This window comes from Mauremys mutica, chromosome 1 (genome assembly GCF_020497125.1).
Source record: "Mauremys mutica isolate MM-2020 ecotype Southern chromosome 1, ASM2049712v1, whole genome shotgun sequence".
NCBI lineage: Eukaryota > Metazoa > Chordata > Testudines > Geoemydidae > Mauremys > Mauremys mutica.
Genome location: NC_059072.1, coordinates 117,262,927 through 117,287,865, shown reverse-complemented (window position 1 = coordinate 117,287,865; position 24,939 = coordinate 117,262,927). Strand labels below are relative to the sequence as shown.

Genomic DNA, 24,939 nt, shown 5'->3' with positions numbered 1-24,939 from the left:
TAAGATTTCCCCTAGTATTTCCGCTAAATGTCCATACTGCTGCTTTAAACGCATAATGTTTTATTCTTTCCTGACTGACTACTGAAAATAATTGACCACCTTCCTGTTTATAACATCCCTTAATGTAGTTGTATCTCCTTTCAGACTTTACACTGACATCTGAAACAGGATTTTAAGCTAAGTAAGCAAATTGCAATTTGCTTTGGAAGTAAGAACTGTTCTTGATTCTCTTCATATGGGTATCCAGAAAGGAAATGTGTCTCGAGCTACATCATTCAGCTAAATCTGATCCAAATAAAAAACCTAGCACTGCTGAGACTTCATGTGAATTTGTGACATTCCCTGGAGACTTTTAGATCTAGGAATCAATGATTACAACTAATGCATATCTTTAGTTTTCATTTGTAACAGATAAAATAGTCTTAATTTTAATGTATGATCTCAAATAACAATATGTTGGAGATCTCATACATATTTGTTAGGTAAATAGGATGGAAATACTTTACTGTAGAGGTTGGAGTATTTTATAGCATATGATGCTCCCTTTAGTGAAGAGAGAGGCATCTCATGTGCCACCTTTCTGGCAGGGGCATGCCAATTATGAGAAGTTTATCGTATGTCATGCAGTGCTGTAAGCCCAGCTCTCATTTTGTATAAACAATTTACATTCTGCTGTGTTCTCCCACATAGTATTGCAAATCTGAGCCATGAAATGAAGGATATAATATTTCTCAGAAATGTAGACAGCTACACTTCCAGACCAGTATAATCAATACATTGATTCCTAGAGCCTCAGGACTCCAAGAAGTGTAGGATACTATGTTGCTGAGTGCTTTATAAATGCCTACAAAGGCAGACAGAAGTGTCAACAAATACTTAACTGGATACAGAACTAAGATTTAGGTTACAAAATTAAGCTTTATTGTTGTGCTTTTTTATATTTATAAATAGATTGAGACTGGAGATTTACAGAATTTAACAAGAACAGAATTCCCCCCACATACAATTTTAGATTTTTTTTTGTTTTACAATGAAAACTAGTTGTTGTTTTAAAATATCATTTCAACATGCCTCCGCAGGTCTGTAAACAAAATATTGAAGCAGCTTTGGGCTAATGCATGAAAATTAGAAAATTAAACTCACCAGTCTAGCTTCATTGTCTGGACTGAATGCAGTACAGAAAGTAAATAAGCAGTATAAATGGTGAAAGGACATTTGATTTTTTACTATTATTTCAGTTGTAATAATCTAACGCAGGGGTCGGCAACCTTTCAGAAGTGGTGTGCCGAGTCTTCATTTATTCACTCTAATTTAAGGTTTTGCATGCCAGTAGTACATTTTAACGTTTTTAGAAGGTCTCTTTCTATAAGTCTATCATATATAACTAAACTATTGTATGTAAAGTAAATACGATTTTTAAAATGTTTAAGAAGCTTCATTTAAAATTAAATTAAAATGTAGAGCCCCCCAGACCGGTGGCCAGGACCCAGGCAGTGTGAGTGCCACTGAAAATTAGCTCACGTGCCGCCTTTGGCACACGTGCCATAGGTTGCCTATCCCTGATCTAAAGGGTTATTAGGAAGAAAGTAACACACTGTGTGTGTGTGTGTGTGTGTGTGTGTGTGTGTATTTATACCTATAAATGCACAAAAACTTAATGAAAAGATTATTAAAGTTGCAAAGTCAAACACTCAAAGTTAGGAAATGCCAGAATTAAGGATGGCTATGTAACCTCTGTGTATGCATTGGTACTCTTTAATTATGTGATCACATACTATTGTTTCTACAGAATCGCTGCCTTATTCAGTGCACAGGATGGACAGTGCTCACTTAATGAGCCGCTATTCAATATTTTGTTTTTCCTCATTTTTCAATGTGTGGCCCCAAGATCCTGTGGAAAAATAGTATGTGGTCATGTAATTAAAGAGTTTATCACAATGCACTTACACAAGGGTGTCAAATTAAGGTTGCACACGCAATCTTAGTTCTGACATTTCAACATTTTGAATGCTTGACTTTGCAACCAGAATAATGTAGGTTGTGTGTGTAATTTCTTAGGTTTTTTTAAAAAAGCAAACTGAAAAAACAAATTCTATCACATGGTGGTATATCGACACACACACAGTTCATCAACAGGATTGGAACTTCTAAATCCAGACCTCTGCCACTTGATCAGTTCTGGGGTTGGTCTCTCTCTTGATCTGTGGCCAGATGTTTCATTGAAACTGGTATGTTCCCACAATAAGTTACAGTTTCAAACTGTCATTTTCCAACAAAAAAAATTGTTGAAAAGTCCCCAACCCGCTCTTGTTCTAACCTCCTCCTCCACCCACCCCAATCACTCAGTCTTCTTCCAGCGGCTCTCCATTTCCCTGTCCAGCCATTCACAGTTTCCCTCATGCAGTCCCCAGCCATTGTGCCCAGCCTGTCCCATTTTCCTCTCTCATGGGTCCCCATCCTCATCCACATGGTGCCTTCTAGTCATCTTTTTCTTCCTCATGTTTCCCATCCACACTGGCTTTCAGTACCAGACTCCTCATCTAATCTCAGTCTTCCCACACTGCATCTCTTGCTTTTTGTCCTGACTCTTTGCCCTGTCAATTCCAGTTCTCACCCCGCACACCAGCTCAATGTCAGATCTGTCTCGCCTCATCCTCCACTCCCTTCTTCTGCCAGTCACTGTCTCCTCCCTGAGATCATCATCTGATCTCAGTTGCCCCTTGTCTCCACAGCTCCCAGTCCACGTCTCCTTTCCCAGGCAGTCCCAGGCTTCCTCAACCTCAATGCCCAGTCCCAGTTTCCCTTAACAGCTTGGGACTTGATTTAAAAAAAAAAAAAGCCCCCAAAACCTGAAATTCTAAAAAACATTACCGTAGTTTTAAAAAAGCACCACTTCTGGTGTATGAGTGCATACTGGCTGTTTCCAAGCTCTGCACAGAGATCAGCCAGACAACCCTAATACTGACCCTCAGACTTCATATACATATCTAGATTGAGAGATACATATGACCCAACGTTTTCAAGTTGGGCTCATGGGGCAAAATTCACTACTGAGTTACATAGGTATTAATTTGGCCCATAGATCTTTAAAAGGGCAGAATTTAGTCACTGAATTTGTACTTCCATTTTTTACATATTTTTGTGGCCTTTTGACTAAGGTTATGTCCATACGACAAACTTTTGCCGGCATTGATAAGTCAGTGAGCGGTGTGAAGAGTTGTGACCCCAAATGCCATAGCTGTGCTGGCAGAAGTCTCTAGCACAAACACAATTATATTGTTAAAGCTGGGCTTTTTTTGGAACAGCTTATTTCATTTGTAGGGCATGGTTTTACTATACTGGTACAAATGTATTCATGCTGGTATTGCTGCTTCCACACTATGAGTGCTTTGCTGGTATAGTATGCCAATATTTCTATACTAGTAAAGTGCTCCTAGTGTAGACATATCCTAAGATCAAGCATACATCAGTTTAATATATGATATTTCCACTACTGGGAATTATATCCTGCATTGAAAAGTAATATAGCAAAATACGTCTCTACCTCGATAGAACGCTGTCCTCAGGAGCCAAAAAAAATCTTACCGCGTTATAGGTGAAACCGCATTATATCAAACTTGCTCTGATCCATCAGAGTGCGCAGTCCTGTCCCCTGCCCCCCCCCCAAGCGCTGCTTTACCGCGTTATATCCGAATTCGTGTTATACCAGGTCGCGTTATATTGGGGTAGAGGTGTACAATATGTCCAATAAGTTCTTGGAATGTTTGGTTTCAGAAGGTGGAGGAAGTAACTAGATGGACAGCCATTTTAGACTTGATTTTGACTGCCTACCAATTCCTCCCTGGTAATCTGAAGGTGGAAGGCATTTGGGTGAAAGGATTCTAAGGAACAGACGGAGTGAGAGCAGCAGAATAAGGATAACAGACTTCAAAAAAGCAGACTTTAACAAACTCAGAGAACTAATAGGTAAAATCCATGGGAAGAAAACATAAGGGAAAAAGGAGTTCAGGGAGTGCTGGCAGTTTCTCCAAGGGACAATATTAAAGGCACAATAGCAAACTATTCCAATGTGATGAAAAGATAGGAAGAATAGTAAGAGGTCAATATGGCCCCATCCAGGGCTCTTCAGTGACCTGAAAATTATTACAATCCTACAAAAACTGGAAGCATGGACAGATTGCTAAGGATGAGTACAAAAGAATAGCACAAGCATGTAGGGACAAAGTCAGAAAGGCTAAGGCACAAAATGAGTTATACCTAGCAAGAAACATAAAAAGCAAATAAGATGAGGTTCTATAAATACATTAGGAATAAGAGAAAGTTGAAGGAAAGCATAGGTCTTCTACTTAGCGGGGAAGGAGAGCTAATAATGGACATCAGTCTTCACTAAACACCTCCACTTTCTTGAAGTAAAATACGCATTAAAAAGGTTAATGGTGTCCAGATACTTAACACAATTAATATTAACAAGGGGGAAAAGAACACAAGCCAAAATAGGAAAAAACACAGGTTAAAGAATATTTTGGAAAGTTAGATATATTCATATCGGCAGGACCTGATGAAATGCATCTTAGGGTATCTAAGGAATTAGCTGAAACAATGTTGGAACCATCATCATATCTTTCAAAACTCATGGTGATGGGTGACATCCCAGAAGACTACTACTATTTCTTCAAGGCTTAGCCAGACAGCCGTAGTGATCGTTCACCATTTGGTCCATTGCTGTGCAACTGCAAAGGCTTGACAGTCTGAGAGTCTGACATATGAACAGACTTGATGAACCCATGTAATAGGGGGTCTGTCTCTGGGCTGCCTCCACCCTTTGGTTGGTGGAATTTTATTCCGAATGTTACATGCCACCCGGAGAACAGCGTTCGCGGGAATGTCTTGTGGCATCCTTGCAACATGTCAGAAAAATGTAAAGTGCCACCTGTGGACAATAGCCCCAGTAATCTGTACACCCAAGCGACTATAAACATCTACATTACAAATGAAGTCATTCCACTTTATGCCCAATATACGATGTTGGTATTTTGCATGGAAAGCCTCCAGCTTTGTCCAGTCTGAGCAGCGTAGTGTCCATGTTTTGTAGCTGTACAACTGTATGGGAAGGATACAGCTCAAATAAATCCAGAACTTGGCTGTCGTACTACGATGATGATTATTCCATATCTGTTGTAAATGGCCTATGGCAGATGCTGCGATGCTAATCTGACAGAGAACCTCCATGTGAGAGAATTGGAGGAGCTGATAAGTATAGAACCCAGATAGCAAAAGCTGGCAACTGATTCAACAGTTTTGTTGTTCAAAGAGATTGGAGTCACAGGTGGACCTTGTCCTAGATTTTGCAGTTTTGTCTTTGACCATGAAACATGGAGACCAATCTTAGCTGACTCCTCCTTCATATGCTGGAATGCCTCACGAAACCTGTCGAGGCTCTGTAGTAAAAGAACAACATCATCAGCGTAGTCAAGGTCTGTGAGTGAGAGATCACCGATCTCAATGCCCATGGACTGGACGGAATGCTGCATTATGAAATCCATTGCCCGATAAAAACGTGCAGGGGCCAAAACGCAACCCTGCCTAACACCAGATACTCATTTAAGGCACTGACATCCAGTTCCCCAGACGAACACAGACAGTAGTTCCATTATGCAGCTCTCTAATCAAGTCCAGCAGAGTGTTAGGGACACCTATGCCCTTTAAGGCCTTCCATAATGCGACACAGTCTAGTGAATCAAATGCAACCTTAAGATCAACATATGTTATGTGCAGGGCCTTCCTGAACTCATGATGTATCTCCGACAACAAGCGAAGGGCCAAAATGGCATCTAATGTGGACCTGTTCCTTGTAAAGCCTGACTGTTGGGGACAGTGCTTCCGATGTAGCAAAGGCTCCAGGCATGCCAGCAAAACATGTGCAAATACTTTCCCTGGAACAGAGAGCAAGGTGATCAGCCTGTAGCTTTTACATTCAGTGTGTGGTCCCTTGCCCTTATAGAGAGTGAGATCACAATACCATCTTTCCAGGTGGTTGGCAGGGTTCCAGTTCTCCACACCAGACGAAAGATGACCAGAAGTGATTGTGCTACAGGATCAATAGCACATTTTAGCAGCTCTGAGGGGATGCCATCAGCACCAGCTCCACATCCATTTTTCAGTTTAGATATGGCACACTTCACTTCATCCAATGTTGGTGCATCAGTACAAATGTCTGGATCTGGAACAGCAGTGACTGCCAGATCACCCAGCTCTGAACAAGTGGCAGCTGGAGAATGGTTCAGGACTCTGTGATAATGTTCCTCCCAGCATGAGAGAATGTCATCATCTGATTTAAATGGATGGCCTTGGCTGTCGTTCAGGATGCCGTTTGTAGTGACTACCTCTTGACCACTGAGGATGCAAATGGTGTGGAATGTTGGCTTCAAGTTGCCCCTGGCTAAGTCAAATTCGACATCATCCGTCACTTGGTTATAATATGCCTCATGATTGAAGTGCCAGTGGAAGTGAAGTGACTGGAGAAGACTGGAGGAGAAAAAAAAACAAAACCATACTACCTATCTTTAAAAAGGGGATCAAAGAAGAGCCGAGGAAATTATAGACCAGTCAGCTTGACTTTCACACCTGGGAAGATACTGGAAAAATTACTAAACAATCAATTTGTATGCACCTAGAGGATAATAGGGCTATAAGGAATAGTCAATATGGATTTGTCAAGAACAAGTCATGCCAAACCAACCCAATTTCTTTCTTTGATAGGGTTACTGGCCTACTGGCTGCGGGGGAGGGGAATCTGTAGATGTGATATATCTTGATCTTAGTAAAGGCTTTTGACTCATACACCCCATGACATTCTCATATGCAAACTAGGAAAATGTGGTGCAAAACTGATTGAAATACAATAGTGAAAAGTATTTATCAGTGGTTTGCTGTCAAACTGGGAGGAAATATCTAGTGGGATCCTGCAGGGGTCAGCCCTGGGTTCACTACTGTTCAATATTTTCATTAATGACTTAGATAATGAAGTAAAGAAAATTTGCAGATGACGACACCAAGATGGGAGTGGTTGCAAACACTTTGGAGGATAGGATTAGAATTCAAAATGACCTTGAAAACTGGAGAATTGGTCTGAAATCATCAAGATGAGATTGAGTAAAGACAAGGGAAAAGTACTACACTTAAGAAAAGATTAAAATGCCAAACAACAAAATGGGGAATAACTGGCTAGGCAGTAGTACTGCTGAAAAGGATCTGGGGGAGTTATAGTGGATCACAAATTGAATATGAACCAACAACATGATGCAGTTGAAAAAGGGCTAATATCATTTTGGGGTGAATTACCAGGAGTTTCATATGTAAGACACAGGAGGTTCTGTGTCCCACTCTACTTGACACTGATGAGGCTTCAGTTGGGAGTATTGTGTTCAATTCTGGGCACCACACTTTAATAAGGACATGGACAAACTAGAGAGTGTTCTTAGGAGAGCAACAAAAATGGTAAAAAGTTGAGAAAACCTGATCTATGAGGAAAGGTTAAAAAAACTGGGCATGCATAGTTTTCAGAGAAGAAGACCAAGAGAGTGGACCTGATAACAGTTTTCATATATGTTAAGGGCTGTCATAAAAAGGATGGTGATGAATTGTTCGCCAGGACCACTGAAGGTAGGAAAAGAAGAAATTAGCTTAATTTGCAGCAAGAGAGATTTCAGTTAGATATTGGGAAAAATTTTCTAACTGTAAGGAGAGTTAAGCTGTGGAACAGGCTTCCGTGGGAGGCTGTGGAGGTTAGGATGTTTTAAAAAAACAGGTTAGACAAACATTTGCCAGGGACAGTGTAGTTATACTTGGTCCTGGCTCAGCGCCAGGGGATGGACTAGATGACCTCTCGAGATCCCTTACAGCCCTGCATTTCTATGATTGATAGAGGAGGAGGGGTAGGAATAAATTTTCAAATAAGGCTTTTCCATTTGAAAACATGCCTGGGCTAGGATCTTACATTTTTCCAGAGGACAACAAATGTCCTCCCATCGTACCTACACAACCTTCAGGTGGTCCTTAGGTGTTTAGCTTTCTGCCTACCTTTGCATATCTGTGCACAAAGACTGCAAGTCACCCAGAACAGTTTTCCATTGTAACTATGTGTGCTTGCCACCAAAAGATTTAATCAAAGTTAAAGATACTAAAAATACTATTGAATACCTCAGTAATGATCTGCTACTTATTGTAGAGTGTTGTCTATTAAAACATTAATGCATAGCAGTTTCATGACTTTATAGTTTGTCTGTCCTGTAACTCTAAATACAACTACCAAATGATGTGTAGTAACATCCCTGTTTACATGGCAGATAAGCCTGTGTTTATTCTACTCCATACATACATATACAATAATTTTCAGAATCAAAGAGATTCAACAGACAAGATGTAATTCAACTGCTTCTTACTCAATTATTTTATTTGGCATTCTGCTATTGATGTGGAGGGAACCAGGTAGATTCTACTCCTAATTACATCAGGGTCAATTTGAAGCAACTCCGTTGTTGTTCATGTCCATTCAAAGTAGGTGTGCGCGCGCCGTGTGCACACCAGCCGGAAGATTTTCCCCTAGCAGCGTCCGTAAGGCAGCCCTGGCGCCCCCTGGAGTGGCGCCACTACGGCACCCTATAAAGGGGCCCGCCGACCCTCCACCCCCTCGGTTCCTTCTTGCTGGCACTCCGACAGAGGGGCAGGAGGGTGGGTATTGGAATGGACATGAACAACACATCTCGAAGAACAACAGTTACTAAAAGGTGGGTAACCATTTTTTCTTCAAGTGATTATTCATGTCCATTCAAAGTAGGTGACTCACAAGCCTAACTTTAGGTGGCAGGGTCGGAGATCACTGCTGACTGGAGTACTGCACGACCGAAGGCTGCATCATCCCTAGCCTGGTGCGTGATGGCATAGTGTGATGAGAACGTGTGGATGGAGGACCACGTGGCCGCTCTACAAATCTCCTGAGTCGGGATCTGAGCCAGGAATGCCGCAGAGGAGGCCTGCGCCCTAGTGGAGTGGGTCATGACCGGAGGGACAGGGGTCTTAGCTATGCGGTAGCATTCCCGGATGCAGGTCGCGATCCACAAAGAGATTCGCTGAGAGGAGACCGGGAGCCCCTTCATCCTATCCGCCATTGCAATGAAGAGCTGAGTCGAGCGTCTAAACGGCTTGGTATGCTCGATGTAAAAAGCCAAGGCCCTGCAGACATCCAGGGAATGTAACCTCCGCTCCTCGTTGGAAGAGTGTGGTTTCGGATAAAACACCGGGAGGAAAAATATCTTGACCCACGTGGAACTGTGAGACGACCTTGGGTAGGAAAGCGGGGGGAGGTCTAAGTTGGACCTTGTCCTTATAGAAGACAGTGTACGGGGGCTCGGATGTTAATGCCCTGAGCTCCGACACCCTCCTGGCCGAGGTGATCGCCACCAGGAAGGCGGTCTCATAGGACAAGTACAACAGGGAGCATGAAGCCAGAGGCTCAAAGGGAGGTCCCGAGAGGGCAGAGAGGACCTTTAAGTCGAGGGCGGCATACCAATCTCCTGGATCCAGGGAGGGAATAATCGAGGACAGGGAGACCATGCGGAACTTGAGCTTTCGCACAAACTTGTTCAGCCGCCGCAAGTCTAGGATGGGTCTCAGGCCCCCTTTTGCCTTTGGTATTAGGAAATACCGGGAGTAGAAGCCTTTGCCCCAGAGCTCCCGAGGGACTTCCTCCACCGCCCCTGCCTCCATGAGGGACTTCACTTCTTGAGTTAGAAGTTGCTCGTGAGATGGGTCCCTGAAGAGGGACGAGGAGGAGGGCTGGTAGGGCGGGAGGGAGGAGAACTGGATAGAATATCCCCTCTCTACCGTGCGGAGCACCCAGCTGTCCGACGTGATTCGGGACCAGGCACGGTAGAAGGGGGACAGACGTGACCCAAAGGTAGGGGTAGAAGGATCCAGAGTCTCGACAGGTAGTTCGCCCTTGACCGTACATCAAATAGGGGGGTCTAGGCCCCCGATGGTGGTCTCGATTGACCAGATGCCTGGCCGGAGGGGTGGCGTTGGTGACGCCTCCTGCCATTTCTGCCCTGCCTGTGCCCCAGCTCCTGGCGAGTCTGAGGCTGGTAGGTGCGTGGGGCCGTCTGCAGCCTAAACTGCCCGCGCTGGGTCGCAGGGGTATGCAAGCCCAGCGAGCAAAGCGTGGCCCGCGAGTCCTCGTTTGTCCGTCTTTTCTGAAAATACCATCTGCCCCTCGAAAGGGAGGTCTTGAATGGTCTGCTGGACCTCATAGGGCAGGCCTGAGACCTGGAGCCAGGCTCCCCGCCGCATGACCAGGCCCGTGGCCAGGGTGCACGAGGCTGAGTCCGCTGCATCTAAGGCAGCCGTGAGAGAGGCTCAGGAGATCAGCTTTCCCTCCTCCACTAGGGCCGAAAACTCTGACCTCGAGTCCTGGGGAAGGAGCTCCGTAAACTTCGACATGGCTGAACACGTGTTATGACCATATCGGCTTACAATTGCCTGTTGGTTGGCACTGCGGAGTTGTAGGCCTGCCGTGGAGTACACTTTGCTGCCAAAGAGGTCGAGTCTTTTAGCGTCCCTGCTCTTTGGTGTTGACCCCTGAAACCCTTGACGGTCCCGCTGGTTGGCCGCATCCACCACCAGGGAGTCCGGGGGGGGGGGGAGGCATGTACAAGTGTTCATGCCCTTTAGAGGGAACGAAATAGCGCTGTTCCGTTCTTTTGGCAGTAGGGGCCAGTGAGGCTGGCGTTTGCCATAAGGTGCGAGATGTATCTGCTATAGTCTTTATCAGCGGGAGAGCCACCCTGGATGGCCCTGAGGGAGCCAGAATGTCTACTACAGGGTCCGTGTCCACCTTGATTTCCTCAGCTTGGATTGCGAGGCTCTGAGCTGCTCGCTGGAGCAATTGTTGGAGGATTTGAGTGTCCTCCAGGGCCGGTGCCGCAGCCGTGCCCGAGACCGCTTCGTCCGGGGAGGAAGATGAGGAAATTACATGGATCGGCCCTTCCTCCGGTGCATGCAGCCCTTCGGGGTCCTGCGGCACACGGTACTGTGGTTGCAGTGCTGGTTCTGATTCCAAATGCGGCACCGTGACCGGTACCGGGGTCGCCAGTGAGCGGCTTGGCGTATCAGGCGGTGCCTGCGGAGCCCAAACTGAAGCCGCTGCCGGTGCCACTGCCTGGCAAGGGGGTGCTGAACTTGGATATGGCACACCCCTGCCCGGCGACGGTGTCGGTGGAGGAGGCAGCTGCGCCGGGGCCACCGACGCCGAGGAGACCGAGGCCGACCTTGATCGAGGACCAAAAACGCCTGGCCTACCGACTGGTGGTAGGCCCACGGAGTCCAAAACGGCCACTGTGAGAGCGGCTGCCATTGCTGCTGCCACTGTGGGTAACGCTGGTGGCTCGCCCCCGAAACCGATCTCCTGCTCCACGACCGGCTGGAGCAGTAGGAGTCTGCCTCTGAGTCTGAAGTCTCTGAGTACAAGGACCTGGGGGGAGCAGCACCCGTTGCCATTGGAGAGCGGTGCTGAGGCGGCAGGGAGCCTCTTATCTGGTCCGGTGCCGCCTTAGCTGCGTGGTGCGGGGAGAGAGGCGATAGCATGGCCAGCTTGCCCCTCAATTGTACTGGGGGATGGGCCATGGTAGGCAACTCCCTACGGTGCGGGGAGACCGGCGTCGGGAGTCCCATCAAGTCTGAGGCCGCCTCGAATGCCTCCAGCGTCGAAGGGAGGCGCAAGTCTCCGCTGAGGTCTGGGGATTTAGGCTGGTCCGGACTCGACCGCCCTCTTTGCGGTGAAGGAGTCGACGGAGCAGCCGAGGGCTTGCACCCGCGGACAGCGTCAGCCTCGGATCCTGGTGGGGTGACCATTCCCTCACCGGCTTTCTCTTCTTGGCGGGCACCGGCGACGGCGAGCAGTGCCGCACTGAGGCCGACTTCCTATGACCCGACTCCGTCCGGTGCCGGGGCGCTCCGCACCGAGGAAGACGTGCTGGGCACTGCCTCGGCTGGTTCCGGGTCCGAGGGTGGCTGCAGGGCAGCCTCCATCAGGAGGACTCTAAGTCTTTGAGGTCTGTCTTTGAGAGTTCTCGGGCAGAAGCCTCTACAGATAGAGCACTGGTCCTTTTGGTGGCTCTCTCCGAGGCACCTCAAACAAGCAGAGTGCGGGTCACTCTTGGGCGTGAATTTCCCACAGTCCTTGCAGAGTTTAAACCCGGGGGACCCGGGCATGCCCCAGCAGGTGACAAAAACTTGGGGGGGAACCCCCCAACTACGAAGAACTATATACAATGATCTAAGTAAACTAACTATAATGCAACTGTATACACGGACTATACACAAGGATAGGACACTGCTAACTTGCTATGCGCAAGAGAAGTTCCAGCTAGCCATCACCGGTGGTAAGAAGGAACTGATGGGGTGGAAGGTCAGCGAGCCCCTTTATAGGGCGCCGTAGTGGCGCCACTCCAGGGGGTGCCAGGGCCGACCCTACAGACGCTGCTAGGGAAAAATCTTCCGGCTGGCGTGCACGTGGCGTGCGCACACCTACTTTGAATGGACATGAACAACCACTCGAAGAAGAACTACATTTCCCAGCATTCCCTTGGCCACTACCAACTGGAAAGGAAGGAGGGGGACCTCATGCGGCAGCGTGCTGTGAGTGGAGAGTTGCACTGTGGATGGTAGGGAGACCATATTTTAACATTCAAAAAACAGGACACTCCACGGGGAGGGAAGCCCCACCTTGCCACCATCCACTCCCTCCGACTGCCCCCCACAGAAACCCCAACCCATCCAACCCCCCCTGCTCCCTGTCCCCTGATCACCCCCTCCCGGGACCCCTGCCCCTATCTAAGCGCCGCTGCTCCTTGTCCCCTGATTGCCCCCTCCCGGGACCCCTGCCCCTAACTAAGCCTCCCTTCTCCTTGTCCCCAACTTCCCCCTCCTGAGACCCCCCCCAACTTCTCCCCTAGGATCCCACCCCCTACCTGTCCCTTGACAAACCCCTGGGACTCCCATGCCTATCCAACCGCTGCCTGTCCCCTGACTGCCCCCCCGAACCCCTGACTCATCTAACCCCCACTTCTCCCTGCCCCTTGACTGCCTCCCCGGAACGTCCTACCCCTTCTCCAGCCCCCCCAGCCCCCTTACCATGCCACTCAGACCAGCATGTCTGGCTCCGCGCAGCGCCAGACACGCTGCTGCATACATGTTGCCGTGCTCCCCCACGGAGCCACAGCGCCCCCACAGCACCTGACTTCCAGATTTGAACACCTCAAAATTCAGAAGTGCTCAAGCTCAGTTTGGGCAGCTGTTACTTCATTTCTCCCAAATCAAATATACTGATCCACTGTAACTTGCTGTAGAAAAAGTAGGATAAAATTGAGCAAGAAATGCTTCCCAGTGGTTATTAGGACTGAAATTGCTATTTTCAACAGCCATTGCCTTTTTTTGTTTGTTTGTTCAGAAGGAAGACAGTGATATTGCATTGGCAAATTCCCCATAGAAACAAAGAATGGAACAAAAGAATAATAAAGGCACCTCATCTTTTCCTCATTTATGGAGGACAGTCTTATAATATGCATCCAGATATCCTCCAATCACACAAGCTGAAAATTGTTCCACTTTACTGCAGCTCTGTAACCATATGGGAACCAATCCTGTCTGTGTTCTGTGCACATCCAAAATTCCTGCTGAATGACCCGCCCTGGGAGCGAGTTACCAGTGACCCAGGGCTGCGGCGGAAGGAGGGTGCAGGTGTGGGGGGGAGAGCCCAGGGCTGGGGCGGCAGGAGGTGGGGGGGTCACTGGTGGGGGGGAAGAGGGGAGCCCAGGGCTGGGGCAGCAGGGGGGTGGGGATAGGGCACTGGTGTGGGTGGGAAAGGGGGAAGCCCAGCGCTGGGGCGGCAGAGAGTGTATGTGGGGGGGAAGAGCCCAGGGCTGGGGCAGCCGTGGGGAGCCCAGGGCTGGGATGGGGGGCAGCCAAAAATTTTTTGCTTGGGGTGGCAAAAAACCTAGAGCCGGCCCTGTATGTCTGGTAGCTCACTCTGCAGGGACCCATAAAGCCCAGTAGATAAGACTCAAAACCCTATCAATTCTAATCCTGCTTCCTCTTTGAGCATGGGTGGTAACAACTTACGGTCTAGAAAAAGTGTTGGCTCAGCAACTCTGGTCAACAAATAGATAGGACTGTCCATTTCCCACCCCTCTCTGCCCACCTATTCTGGAAATGGCATAAGTAGGCACATAAACCCTCTTACCCCATGTGCCTGAAGTCAAGATCCTCTTAGCATGCAGAGGGATATAAGAGGGGGTCATACTCCTCCTTACTCTCCTGTTGTAAGCAAGTGAGGTGGCCTGGCCTAGTAGTCACAGCTGGGCTGAGGTCTGTCCACCAGAAAAAGGAATCACCAGGCAGGAGTTGGAGGAATCGCAGGGCCAGGTCCCATAAACAAGAGTCAGGATCAGAGTCAGGCTGGGGTCAAAGACCAGATATCAGAGGGAGTACTGGGTTAAAATCGAGGGTAAGGAGTCAGAGATCAGGAGACAAGACAAAATCTGGCACTGTAGCAGGCCAAGGTCTGTGTAGATACCCAGAAAACTTCCTGGGACAACCACAGGGGTTAAGTAGGGGCACTTGGCCAATCACAGGGCCGCAGGGTACTATCATTCTTGCTCTCATGGGCGGTACTTCCTGCAGTGCATACGCTCCATGATGCTCCCTGGCTGTACCTTTGCATTGTTTCTTGGTGGCACTGTGGGAATCTCAGCACCCTAAGCACCCCTGACCTGGGTTCTAGTTCCTAGGTCCTTACAGTTGTGCAGCCAATAGTTTGGCAGGAAAATCTATTTCTCTCTCTTACATCATCTACTTTCTCTCTCCACCCCACTGAACCCTTGTTATTTTCTTTTTCAGGTTAGCTAAAGTGTTCATATATACAAATATAGAACACCACATTATGTAATCTGAAAAGCAAAATAACCTGACAATTTTTAGGTGCGCCTGCCCTACATGTATACAATGTATAAGTGTGCCCACCACATGTATGATGACATTTATAACACTGCATTTGGCCTTTCTCCATCACATCTGCCTGTATCATTTCCCTGACTGGTGTGCCATGCAGAGAAGTTAGAGTTCAACTAAAATCTTGGCTTTCTCCCAAGGTAGGTAAGTAAGGGAAGCCAGTGATGAAAATGGAGGTGGAAATGCATAGGACAGCAGCAAGCAGCGCAGGGGAGGAGGGACCAGCTTTCTACCCATTGCCTTGGGAAAGAATTTATATTTTTCAGACTGTAGTTTGTAATCAACCTTCCCTGAAATTAGAGGTAAAACTAAGAGCGTAAAATCTTATTCTGCTCTCTACCCTCCTTCCTTCATTAAAGAGCTCTTCAATGTTTTTTAAATTGGTTTTTAAGGACTGGCTCCTGGGAGGCCTTAGGAATCCATGCTTGATGCATGTATTGGATGCAAGACTGCTACTAAATTTATCTGTGAAACATAGCATGAATATGTTTCCAGTTTATGAAACTTCTCCTTTTCTAGTGCATAAATGACTAGCTTATTATTAGTCTGCCTGGAGTCGTGCTTGTAAAGTAGAGAAGATAGTCAGCAAAGGGAGAGACATGCCAGAAGAATGAGATGCATCTATTAAAACATATACTTAATTGGCTTGTGAGCAGCTAATTTTAAAGTTACACCATATTCAGGGGTGGCTCTAGGAATTGCTCTGAGAAGGCCATGCCCTACAGGTAATTTAGTTTCTTTAGCCCAAGGCTTTCAAAAGTGACTAGAGATGTTTGGATACCCAGCCTGTGTTTCTGAAAGTGCTGAGCACCCACACTCAGAAAATCAGGTCCCTTAAGATGTCTCAAATTGAGCACCCCAAAACTATAGCAACCAAAAACTGAAGCACCCCAAATTACCAGTCATTCTGAAAATCTTGACCCATAATTTCTTGGATGAAACTGAGAATAAACATGCCAAATAGTGACAGATGCTGTGGCAACTTCTGTGATGTAGAAATTTATCCAGAGACCAGCCAACTCATTTCATGTACACAAGCCACTGAACAATCATCAGATGGTAATGACTTCTGCTTACCATCACATTGGACTACAATTGAACTAGCAACCCAGAGATCAAAGATCCCATTATCAAGCCCTGAGCTTTCCAGTCCTCATGAAACAACTTTTTAATTAAATGGAGAATACTTATTGGATCACAAGAGAAAACACACGCTGAGATAAGCATTTCTGTTAGACACACCTCACCTTTTCTTTGCATATGGCACCCTTTTGTAGTTTAATCTCTAGTCAAAAGAAATTAGGAGGATATTTTGTTGCTCTAAGAAATCAGGAGCAGAGGGTAAAAACTGCCAGAACCAAGCATAATGCAGACCAGAGTAGAGCAAGCCTTCCCAAACAGCTTAGGACATGGCTACACTTGCAGATGTAGAGCACTGTGAGTTAAAGCCACCTTCGTAGAGCGCAGTAGGGAAAGCGCTGCAGTCTGTCCACACTGACAGCTTCAAGTGCACATTTGGCGTGGCATTGGGAGTGGTGCATTATGGGCAGCTATCCCAGCATGCAAGTGACTGCAACGTGTTTTTCAAATGGGGTGGGGTGGGGTGGAGTGGAGTGCGACAGGGAGTGTGCTGTACGTATGTGGGGGGAGAGAGAGTGGGTTTTTGGGGTGCTGAGTGTGTTAGCATGCTGTCTTGTAAGTTCAGACCCCCCTCCTCCTGTTTGCTTTTTCTCGGACCTGATACGCAGCCAGCTTCTCCGAAACAGAGCTTTGACAGGGCATTTCCGCATTTCTGCAGCTGATTTCACAACAATGACAAGAGTGGCCACTTGAATGAAGGGGATTATGGGACATTTCCGGAGGCTGATCACAGTGCAGTAACGCAACACCTCATTCACACTGGCGCCGCGGCACTCCAGCGGGGGTGCAGCAAACGTTATTCCACTCACCGAGGTGGAGTACCAGCAGCGCTGTAGCTGCGGAGTCAGAGCGCTCTACGTGCCTTGTCAGTGTGGACGAGGAGTGAGCTAGGGCGCCAGGGGCTGCTTTATAGTGCTGTAACTCGCAAGTGTAGCCAAGGCCTTAGTCAATGCATCTACAGTCCAAACTGATGGAAGGTCAGAGTGTGAATGTGAAGCCAAGTTAGCAATACAGCCACTGCTGCTACTTAACTGATAATTATTTAATAGGTTAAAAACAAGTCACCACAATCCCAGCCAGCTCCCCTCCAGCAGTTCAGCCATCTCTGAAACTGGTCCTTTTAAAATGAATATTTAGAGAGCAATGTACTCTCCCTAATCCCCAAAGACAGCTTCCCTATTGGTCTTAGGCACACATGCAACATGCTAGGGACATTAAATATTTAAAGTCAGAATATTTAAAGAAAAGAAGACTTCTATTGAGATCCCCGGTCTCTTTTGTTAACATGTTTGTAAAATATAAACCAGAGTGCGCACGTCTCCTGTGAAGGTATGTAATTAGGGGAACCTTCCCCCTCAAATCCCAAGCACAAGTATTTACTCTTGGCCAGCCATTCCACAGGCTGTATTGGAGGAGTCAGAGTTATGACCTCAGCCCACCCTTCCATGCCAACCTGCAGAGCTAGACAGACTCAGAGTGGCATGTACATTGTATCTTGTAAGGGTGTGCCACAGTTGGAAGGTGCGATTGTGGCTCCTGTAGGTATACCTGGACTAGTTTTGATCTAGCTATACAAAAGCTAGCTTGAGTAACAACAATGTAGTCACAGCAGCAGTGGCTATGACATGGTCGAGTATGTATCCAGGGTTTGGAGTGGGATTGTACTCAGGAGGTTAGACTGTACTGCCAACTGTGCTGCAACAGCTAACATATTATTGTTACTCAAGCTAGCTTTCATCTAGCTAGATCAAAGTTAGCTTGGGTGTGCCTACATCTGCTGCAACCACACATCAGGACTGCAGTGAAGACATATCATAAAAGTGTGGCATAGCAACTGTGCTTTGTGAAAGGCTTTCAGGCAAGGTGAGTCACAATGCCTTTTGGAGCACCTGATGGGGCTATAAAATTGCATACCACACCCAATGCAAAGGTGGATCTTCAAGGAAGAATTGAGCCCTTTGTCTCCAGAAATGCCAACTGTGGGTGTAGCCAGAACTAGTTAAAGGTTCTGTTTTTGAACCTTGGCGTGTCCCCTAAATCACCATTAAGAGTTTTGCCAGTCTGGAGAGAGAACATCAATGTGGTGCTTGTCATTGCATTTGTTCCAACAATAAAAGGGTGCTCTGGTAAGTCATGAAAGCACAAAAATATTGCAATGATGGCAAACATGGTATGCACACATACACTGCCTGAGCACGATCACAAATATTCCAAAAGGCTTTCCATGCACTAAGGACCTAATCCTTCAAGATCTTTGCATGCAGAACTCCCAATAAATTTAAATAGGAGATGTTCGTATGTATGTGGGGAAGCTTAATACTTTGGATTCAAACCTAAACCAGAGAAGGGGGGTAAGAATAATGCTGGAAGGCAATGATCATCTGGGGTTAATATATCTTTAAGTATCTGTTTTTGTAAATGAGTAATGAGGGTATGAAGGGCAAAGGGATTAGGTGAAGTCTCCAAAACCTCTCCTTTTAATTTCTTTTCTAAAGACATGGTTTATAGCTAGTAAGTCAGTTTGCAAAGCAGGATTTGCAGGTTTAATCATAGAAATCTCAACACCCAGACAAGCAAGGGCTTGACAATGCATCATTTGCACCCTAATTTTGTCCAATTGTGTGACATTTTCACACGCAGATTTCTTAAAACAACCCCCTCCCCCAAAATAACTTCAGAAAATACATTGGCTGACACAGGTTCTTTTTGCTGGAGATTATGTATGTCACAGATTAAAAAATACCCTCAACAGCAGAGACACTTTCTGATGCACAAAAGGCACCCAGCTCTCACTGAAAGTTAATGAGAGCACAACATTAGAAGCCAGTTCTCAATTGCCCCAGGGGCAGGTGGCAAAGGTCAGTTCTAGATGTACACTTTGAGGTAGCATCTTGATCTAGGAGCGTGGTTCAGCCCCATCTCCATTACTCACTTTATGTCTGTACAGCAGTGTTAAGATGCAAAGTGCTGTATAAGTGCTAAGTATCTGACTGATCACCTGTTACTAGAAACTGAATGAATCCATCATATAGAATGAAATATGCTTTTCATTATCCTGGAAAATAGCGAACTTCTCAACCAAGAAGGCAGGGCCAGCGGATTCAACTGAAGGTCAGCTCAAGAGTTCCAATTACATCTTCATTTTGATACAGAGGCAAAGCTGAAAGCAGACAGTCAACGAACCAAAGCTTGGTATTATACTGAGCAACTCAAAGTGCTGAATCAATCAGAAGACTAGGAGTCTGTTTATTCTTATTTTCTGACTTTGTTAATTTTCTCTTACCTGAAAGTCAGAAGCCCAAGTGCCTCCAAAGGGTTAGAAAAGCTCCATTCCCTCAACACCATGTACATTTCTGATATGCTCTTTCGATCCCAACTGGGGGCACTGCCCAGTACCAAAGAAAGGGAACAGTTTTCATTATTGCAGTAGGAACGATAAAACCATAAAAATCTTCTCTCTTGCTCCAACAACCTGGAAGAGAAGATTAGAAATTCAGTTCGAAATTAAAACCACCTAGAGCCTTGTGTAGCAGCAAACTATTGTAAAGAGAGGGCACTGCTTTCTAGCTACTTGTTCTCCTTGGGATTGGATATCATTTTCTGTGCATCAGCTCTTATGAAGAAGTGATATTTATAATCTGGATCTGTCAGCCTTGGGACATATAAAGATGAACTCTCAAAAGAGATACACATACAAATATTTCACTTTGCCAAGCTTGCGTGCTCTCTCTTTCTCTCTCTTTTTCTCGAGTTGTTTTTCAGTGTGTGCAGTTCTGGGCAGAGAAATTACTGTCATATCCACTGCCTATTCTATAGCATCTCTAATTAACTGTGGTGACAACTACTGATTATAACACAGCTAGTCAACTTTCACTCCCCCGCTCCCCACCACTGATCAACTCAGGTGACAGCATTCATATACATTCTAGGATATGAGACTTAGAAAACATGTGGCCTTTTTACTCTCTCTCTCTCACACACACACACACACACTCACACACACACACACACACACACACACACACACACACACACACACACGATTGTTCTTGGTCCTTGCACAGGGTGTGCAAAGAGGATAGGTAGGAAGAAAGCTCCTTTCACTTTCCAAGCCTCTTTCAAGGAACCAATCTAGCCTGCTGTGCATCATTTTACTCATCTGCAGAATGGGTGTAGTGCCACCTACCTCACAGAGAGGGGCAAATGTCATATTAATTAAATGCCTTGGCATCCCCCAATATTGCAAAAATCAGTAAGCCCATGAAAAGAATCCCAGGTTAATGTGTACCGTATGTCCTTCAATGCATCAACAATTCATATGCCTTTTCTTGGTCCATAAAACAAATAGCCTACTTAAATCTTAGGGTTCAGTATCATCACAAACAAACAAAAACTTCATCAAGATAAAATTGCTAATGTAAACAGGCAATCCTCATTTAAACTCAAGTTCTAAAAACAAGCTTTAAAAATGTACAATAAATTACAAATAGACAACATTCATAATTAACATTATAAATATCACTAAGGCTCACACTAGATCAGACCCATGATTTCATCTATCTTGTCCAGCATCCCATCTTGGACAATAACCAGCATCAGAGGTATCAGAGGAAGGTTCAAAAATCCCTGCTGTAGGTAGTAATGGGATAAACTGCCTTCAGGGAAATTTTCTCCTAACTCCCAATAGTTGGAAGTTGAATCAAGCCCTGAAACATGAATTCTTGCATCCATTTCTAAACACTCCCTCCCCATGATTTCCTATAACAACTTTTTCTCAGCCAAACAAATAGCTTATCCCTTTCTGAATCCTGCCAAGTTTTTGTCTTTGGTAATATCTCATGGCAATGAGTTCCATAGGTTAATTGTGCATTATGGGAAAAAAGATTTCCTTCAATCAGTTTTGAATTTGCCAGGCATTTGGAATAGGTGTTGGCAGTACAAACAATAAACATGGGGTTTAGTGTTGTGAGGAAAGACAATTTGCTTTCCTTACCTCAGAGGGGTGTGAGGAGAAAAAGTTCATAATTGTGTGAGCTGCTCAGATATTATAGTGACAGAGGCCGCGTAAGAGACATTTTACCTACTGTCATTTTTTACTAGTAGTAGTTTAAAGCAAATTATTAAAATAAATAAAGTATATTTTAAGCTTCAGATACAGGTAGTGGCAGCATGATCCATGATCTCCTTAGTATACCTCAACAATTCACAGAGTGCTCACAATAATAGCAGCCAGCAATCCTTGTGTTTATGTGCAGGGTGTGTGAGTGCCACACACTGCAGAGGAGATAAAGCTTTAGCTTTTTGATGGTCTGTCATGCATTCCTTTACACTCTGACAGCATTCAGTGAGACAGTGCAATTAGAGGATACCTCTTGCATGTTGACTTTAAGAGATTTTCTAGTTTCCCAACAGCATCTCCTGAACATGACAGTCTGTTCAGATTAAATCAGCTAAAGCTTAAAAATGGCTAGATAAAAGACCAATGCTTTCTTGTATCTACCCCATTGCTCTTCAGTGACAGGGCAGTCTTCTCTTTCCTATCTTGTTTTGCTGGGTTACTGTCTTGTTTAATGGCTGGCTTTAAAGATTTGATCGGGGTAAAGGTTTTAGGTTTATCTGTCATAATAAAAGTTTATGTCTGAAAAGATGATCAGTCTAGGTGACAATAATACTTTACACATATATAGCATCCGAGGAGTGTTGTGTTGATAAGGAGATTTCTTGGGCCCAACAAGGGATAAGATGTTAACCAACTCTTCTTCACTATTACAACATTAAGCAGTTAAGCATGGTCTGGCTTACTCTGATTGCAACAACCACTGTCAAAAAAATATCTTTGAACTTTTATTAATGGAACTGAAAAAGAAAAAACATTAAAGCTTTTAAAACTTAGAAAAAATTAGTACAGGTTTTTAAAAATATACAAATGAAGCTATAAGATGTGTGTGTGTGTGAGAGAGAGAGAGAGAGAGAGAGAGAGAGAGAGAAGTGGACCATTTAAAATGGCCCTTCTGATTCTGTGTCTCGTCATGCGTGTTCATGATCTCACTTATAAAACTTATCAAAAGAATGTCCTCTTCAGAAGCTGACAATCCTGAGCACCATACTGAAATAGTTTTGGTTCTGTACTAACTTGGAAGTAATGATTGCCTACTGAAGCACCAATGTCACTTCTCGCAGCAACTATGTTTTCCTTAAAAGATTCTCATCCAAGTATTGACCAGCCCCAATCCTGCTTAACAGCCCTCAGTGGTTGAAAGTAAAGAAACATAAATCACACCCTCTCTCTTTAGAAATGAGAAAAGGCGGTAACATTGAATATACTAGCAGTTTATTGTAGCCAACAGAAATGTATAACTCAATAAATATCTTTTCCCCAAAAAAATAAAATTAGTAAAGAAACCTTCCTTCTTTACATGTGTATAACAAAAATTATTAATTGGAAGTTTAAAAAGAGACTTTATATTTATTTATTACATTACTATGACATCTTTAGCCTGTGGTGAAGGAGTAATGAACAAGCGTTAGAGACTTGTATAATGCAAGCATTGATACCACTAACCCCACTGTGGTTCTCGCTATAATTGTTATTTTATACAGTACATAATGCTACTTGATAATATAACCTACATATGCCTAGGGTTACCAATCTGCCTGCCTGAGTAGATGATACAACATGTTTTGTTTTACTTATTCTTTATACGCCTGCTGTGAAAGCTAAATTCTGCATAATTGTTTCTTTGTTTACTAAGGAACATGATACAGATTTCCTTTCTAATGCTTGTATGCCTTTTGGTGAGTATGATGGCCTAATAGTATGGGTTTATCATTATTATTTACTGGTGTTGGTTCCAGCCCAATTTTTAAAATTGCTAATACTATTATTATTGGAAATTATATAGCTCGAGACAAATGTTTGTGCTTCTAATCAGCAGTTTGCTTCTAGTGCCAAGAAAACCAGAAAAGATAAAACAATAGCGACAACGTGTTCTAAGCCATAGAAAGGCATTGTCACCTTCAGGGGGCTTGTTTTAGCTTCATTGCCACCTTTTTCTCTCATCTAGAAGTATTACTTCATCAAATGAATGAAATCAGGCTATATAGGTGGGAATTTTAGCTTTTCAAGAATTGAACACATATAAGAGTGATTGATGGCGTTATGCACAGCATGCCAGATGTAAGCAGGAAGACTTGGGTGCACTTACAGCAAGAGAGAATGTTTCTGTGAAAGTCTTGCTATATGCTTCAAGCACTCTTTAGCTGGCTCTTCCAGGTCATCTCTTTTCTCTTCAGGCTCAGGTTTAATAAACTCCAAATTCGTTTCTGGAAAGTCAACCTATTAAAAAAAATGATGTCTTGCATATAAATTTGTATAAAAGGTTTCTCAGATATCTGCGTGTCCTAAATATGTAGAGAAAATGTGAACAATAAGGAGAAAAGGGAGACAGAATAATTGCAAAGGGGTGTCTATAGTATGAATGAATTTTACTCTAAACTGTTGAGTGACAATCCTGGCCCCATTTCAGTCAATGAGAGTTTTGCCTTTAAATTTAATGGGGCCAGGATTTTACCTGGTGTATCTGAGCCTCATTAGGTCTGCATGGGACTTCAGGTTAAAGGCTTCTCACTCCCTGTTTTTAACTAGAGATGGGCCTGAGCTGCAAAGTTTCAATCCAGATCTGCACTTCTCCAGAATAGTGTGGGGGAGGAGGGGTTCAGAGTCCGCATATTGATTTGGATTATAAGAGACAGGGACCAAGCTGCAAAGTTCAGATCTGGATATTAATTTCCCCAGAGTTGGGAGATCTTCATACTAAGGGAAGGAGACAGGGGTTGGCACAGGCCCATTTTTAGTTTCATCAAGTTATGGGGAAAAACTCAAAAATGGGGTTTTTTTTGGAGGTTCTATTCAATTTGAATCAACAGCATCCCCAAGTTTTGATATGTATCTGAAGTTCTTGGTTTTGCAATAGTAGGCTGGAGAATTCAGTAGAGCAGGATGTTTATGGTAATTCCTTGTTTCTGATTGGCCTGTTAAGGGCTCAAGAACAGCTTCTCTTGATTTTTCTTCACTTTCGCTTCCAGCTCAGTCTGGGAAGTTTCATTAAATAATGCAATAAAATGGGGGGAAAGCTGCTAACCAAACTTTTTCAAAGCTCAAAAGTGTTTTGGGTTTGAGTGGCAGGTTAGATGAAAATTCAGTTTTTTAATCCAGTTCAATTTGTGTATCATAGCAATTACATCATAATGTATGAAGAGACATTCACAGCAGGACCAGAAAAGCAGTCTCTCTAACCAATATATATGTACATACTCATTCTCACAAACTATTAACAAAAAACACCACCAATAAATGAGCTCTCAGAATACAGTACTCCTAGGAATTATAGCACACACCAGTCACATCAAAAGAGCTATTTTTTAAGGCAGTATGTTCAGTGTCTCCTACTGTCATATTTACAGGCATAATTGAGTATGGGACGTGAGTGAGAGATTCTTCTCTGCTGTTTCTTAGAGCAGAGAGACAGATTTTAAATTAGTAGCCCTCTACTGCCTCACCTTCCGTTTATTATTAATACAGAGGGAAAGCTATTTTAAGGAGCTGTCTTTGACTGTATTATTCCAACTAGAAACTCTTGTTCTTACTTATTAAAAAATAGGGCATTTTTAGGCCAGCCTCATCTACTCACATTACTTGCCTTTGTGCTTCATTTGCTAATAACGATCATTTGGTTTTTG

At 44.6% G+C, this 24,939-nt stretch overlaps 1 protein-coding gene across 1 annotated transcript in view; it reads right to left on the bottom strand.

Annotated features, from left to right (window-relative positions):
- Positions 1 to 24,939, bottom strand: part of LOC123345139 (phosphatidylinositol 4-phosphate 3-kinase C2 domain-containing subunit gamma-like) — a 270,359-nt gene that overhangs the window by 170,858 nt on the left and 74,562 nt on the right. Inside the window, exons 14-15 of the mRNA XM_044981863.1 lie at positions 23,406 to 23,536; positions 19,484 to 19,672 (exon numbers count right to left, since the gene is read on the bottom strand). Of these exons, the coding sequence (XP_044837798.1) occupies positions 19,484 to 19,672; positions 23,406 to 23,536 (320 nt within the window). The remainder of the gene's footprint in view (positions 1 to 19,483; positions 19,673 to 23,405; positions 23,537 to 24,939) is intronic.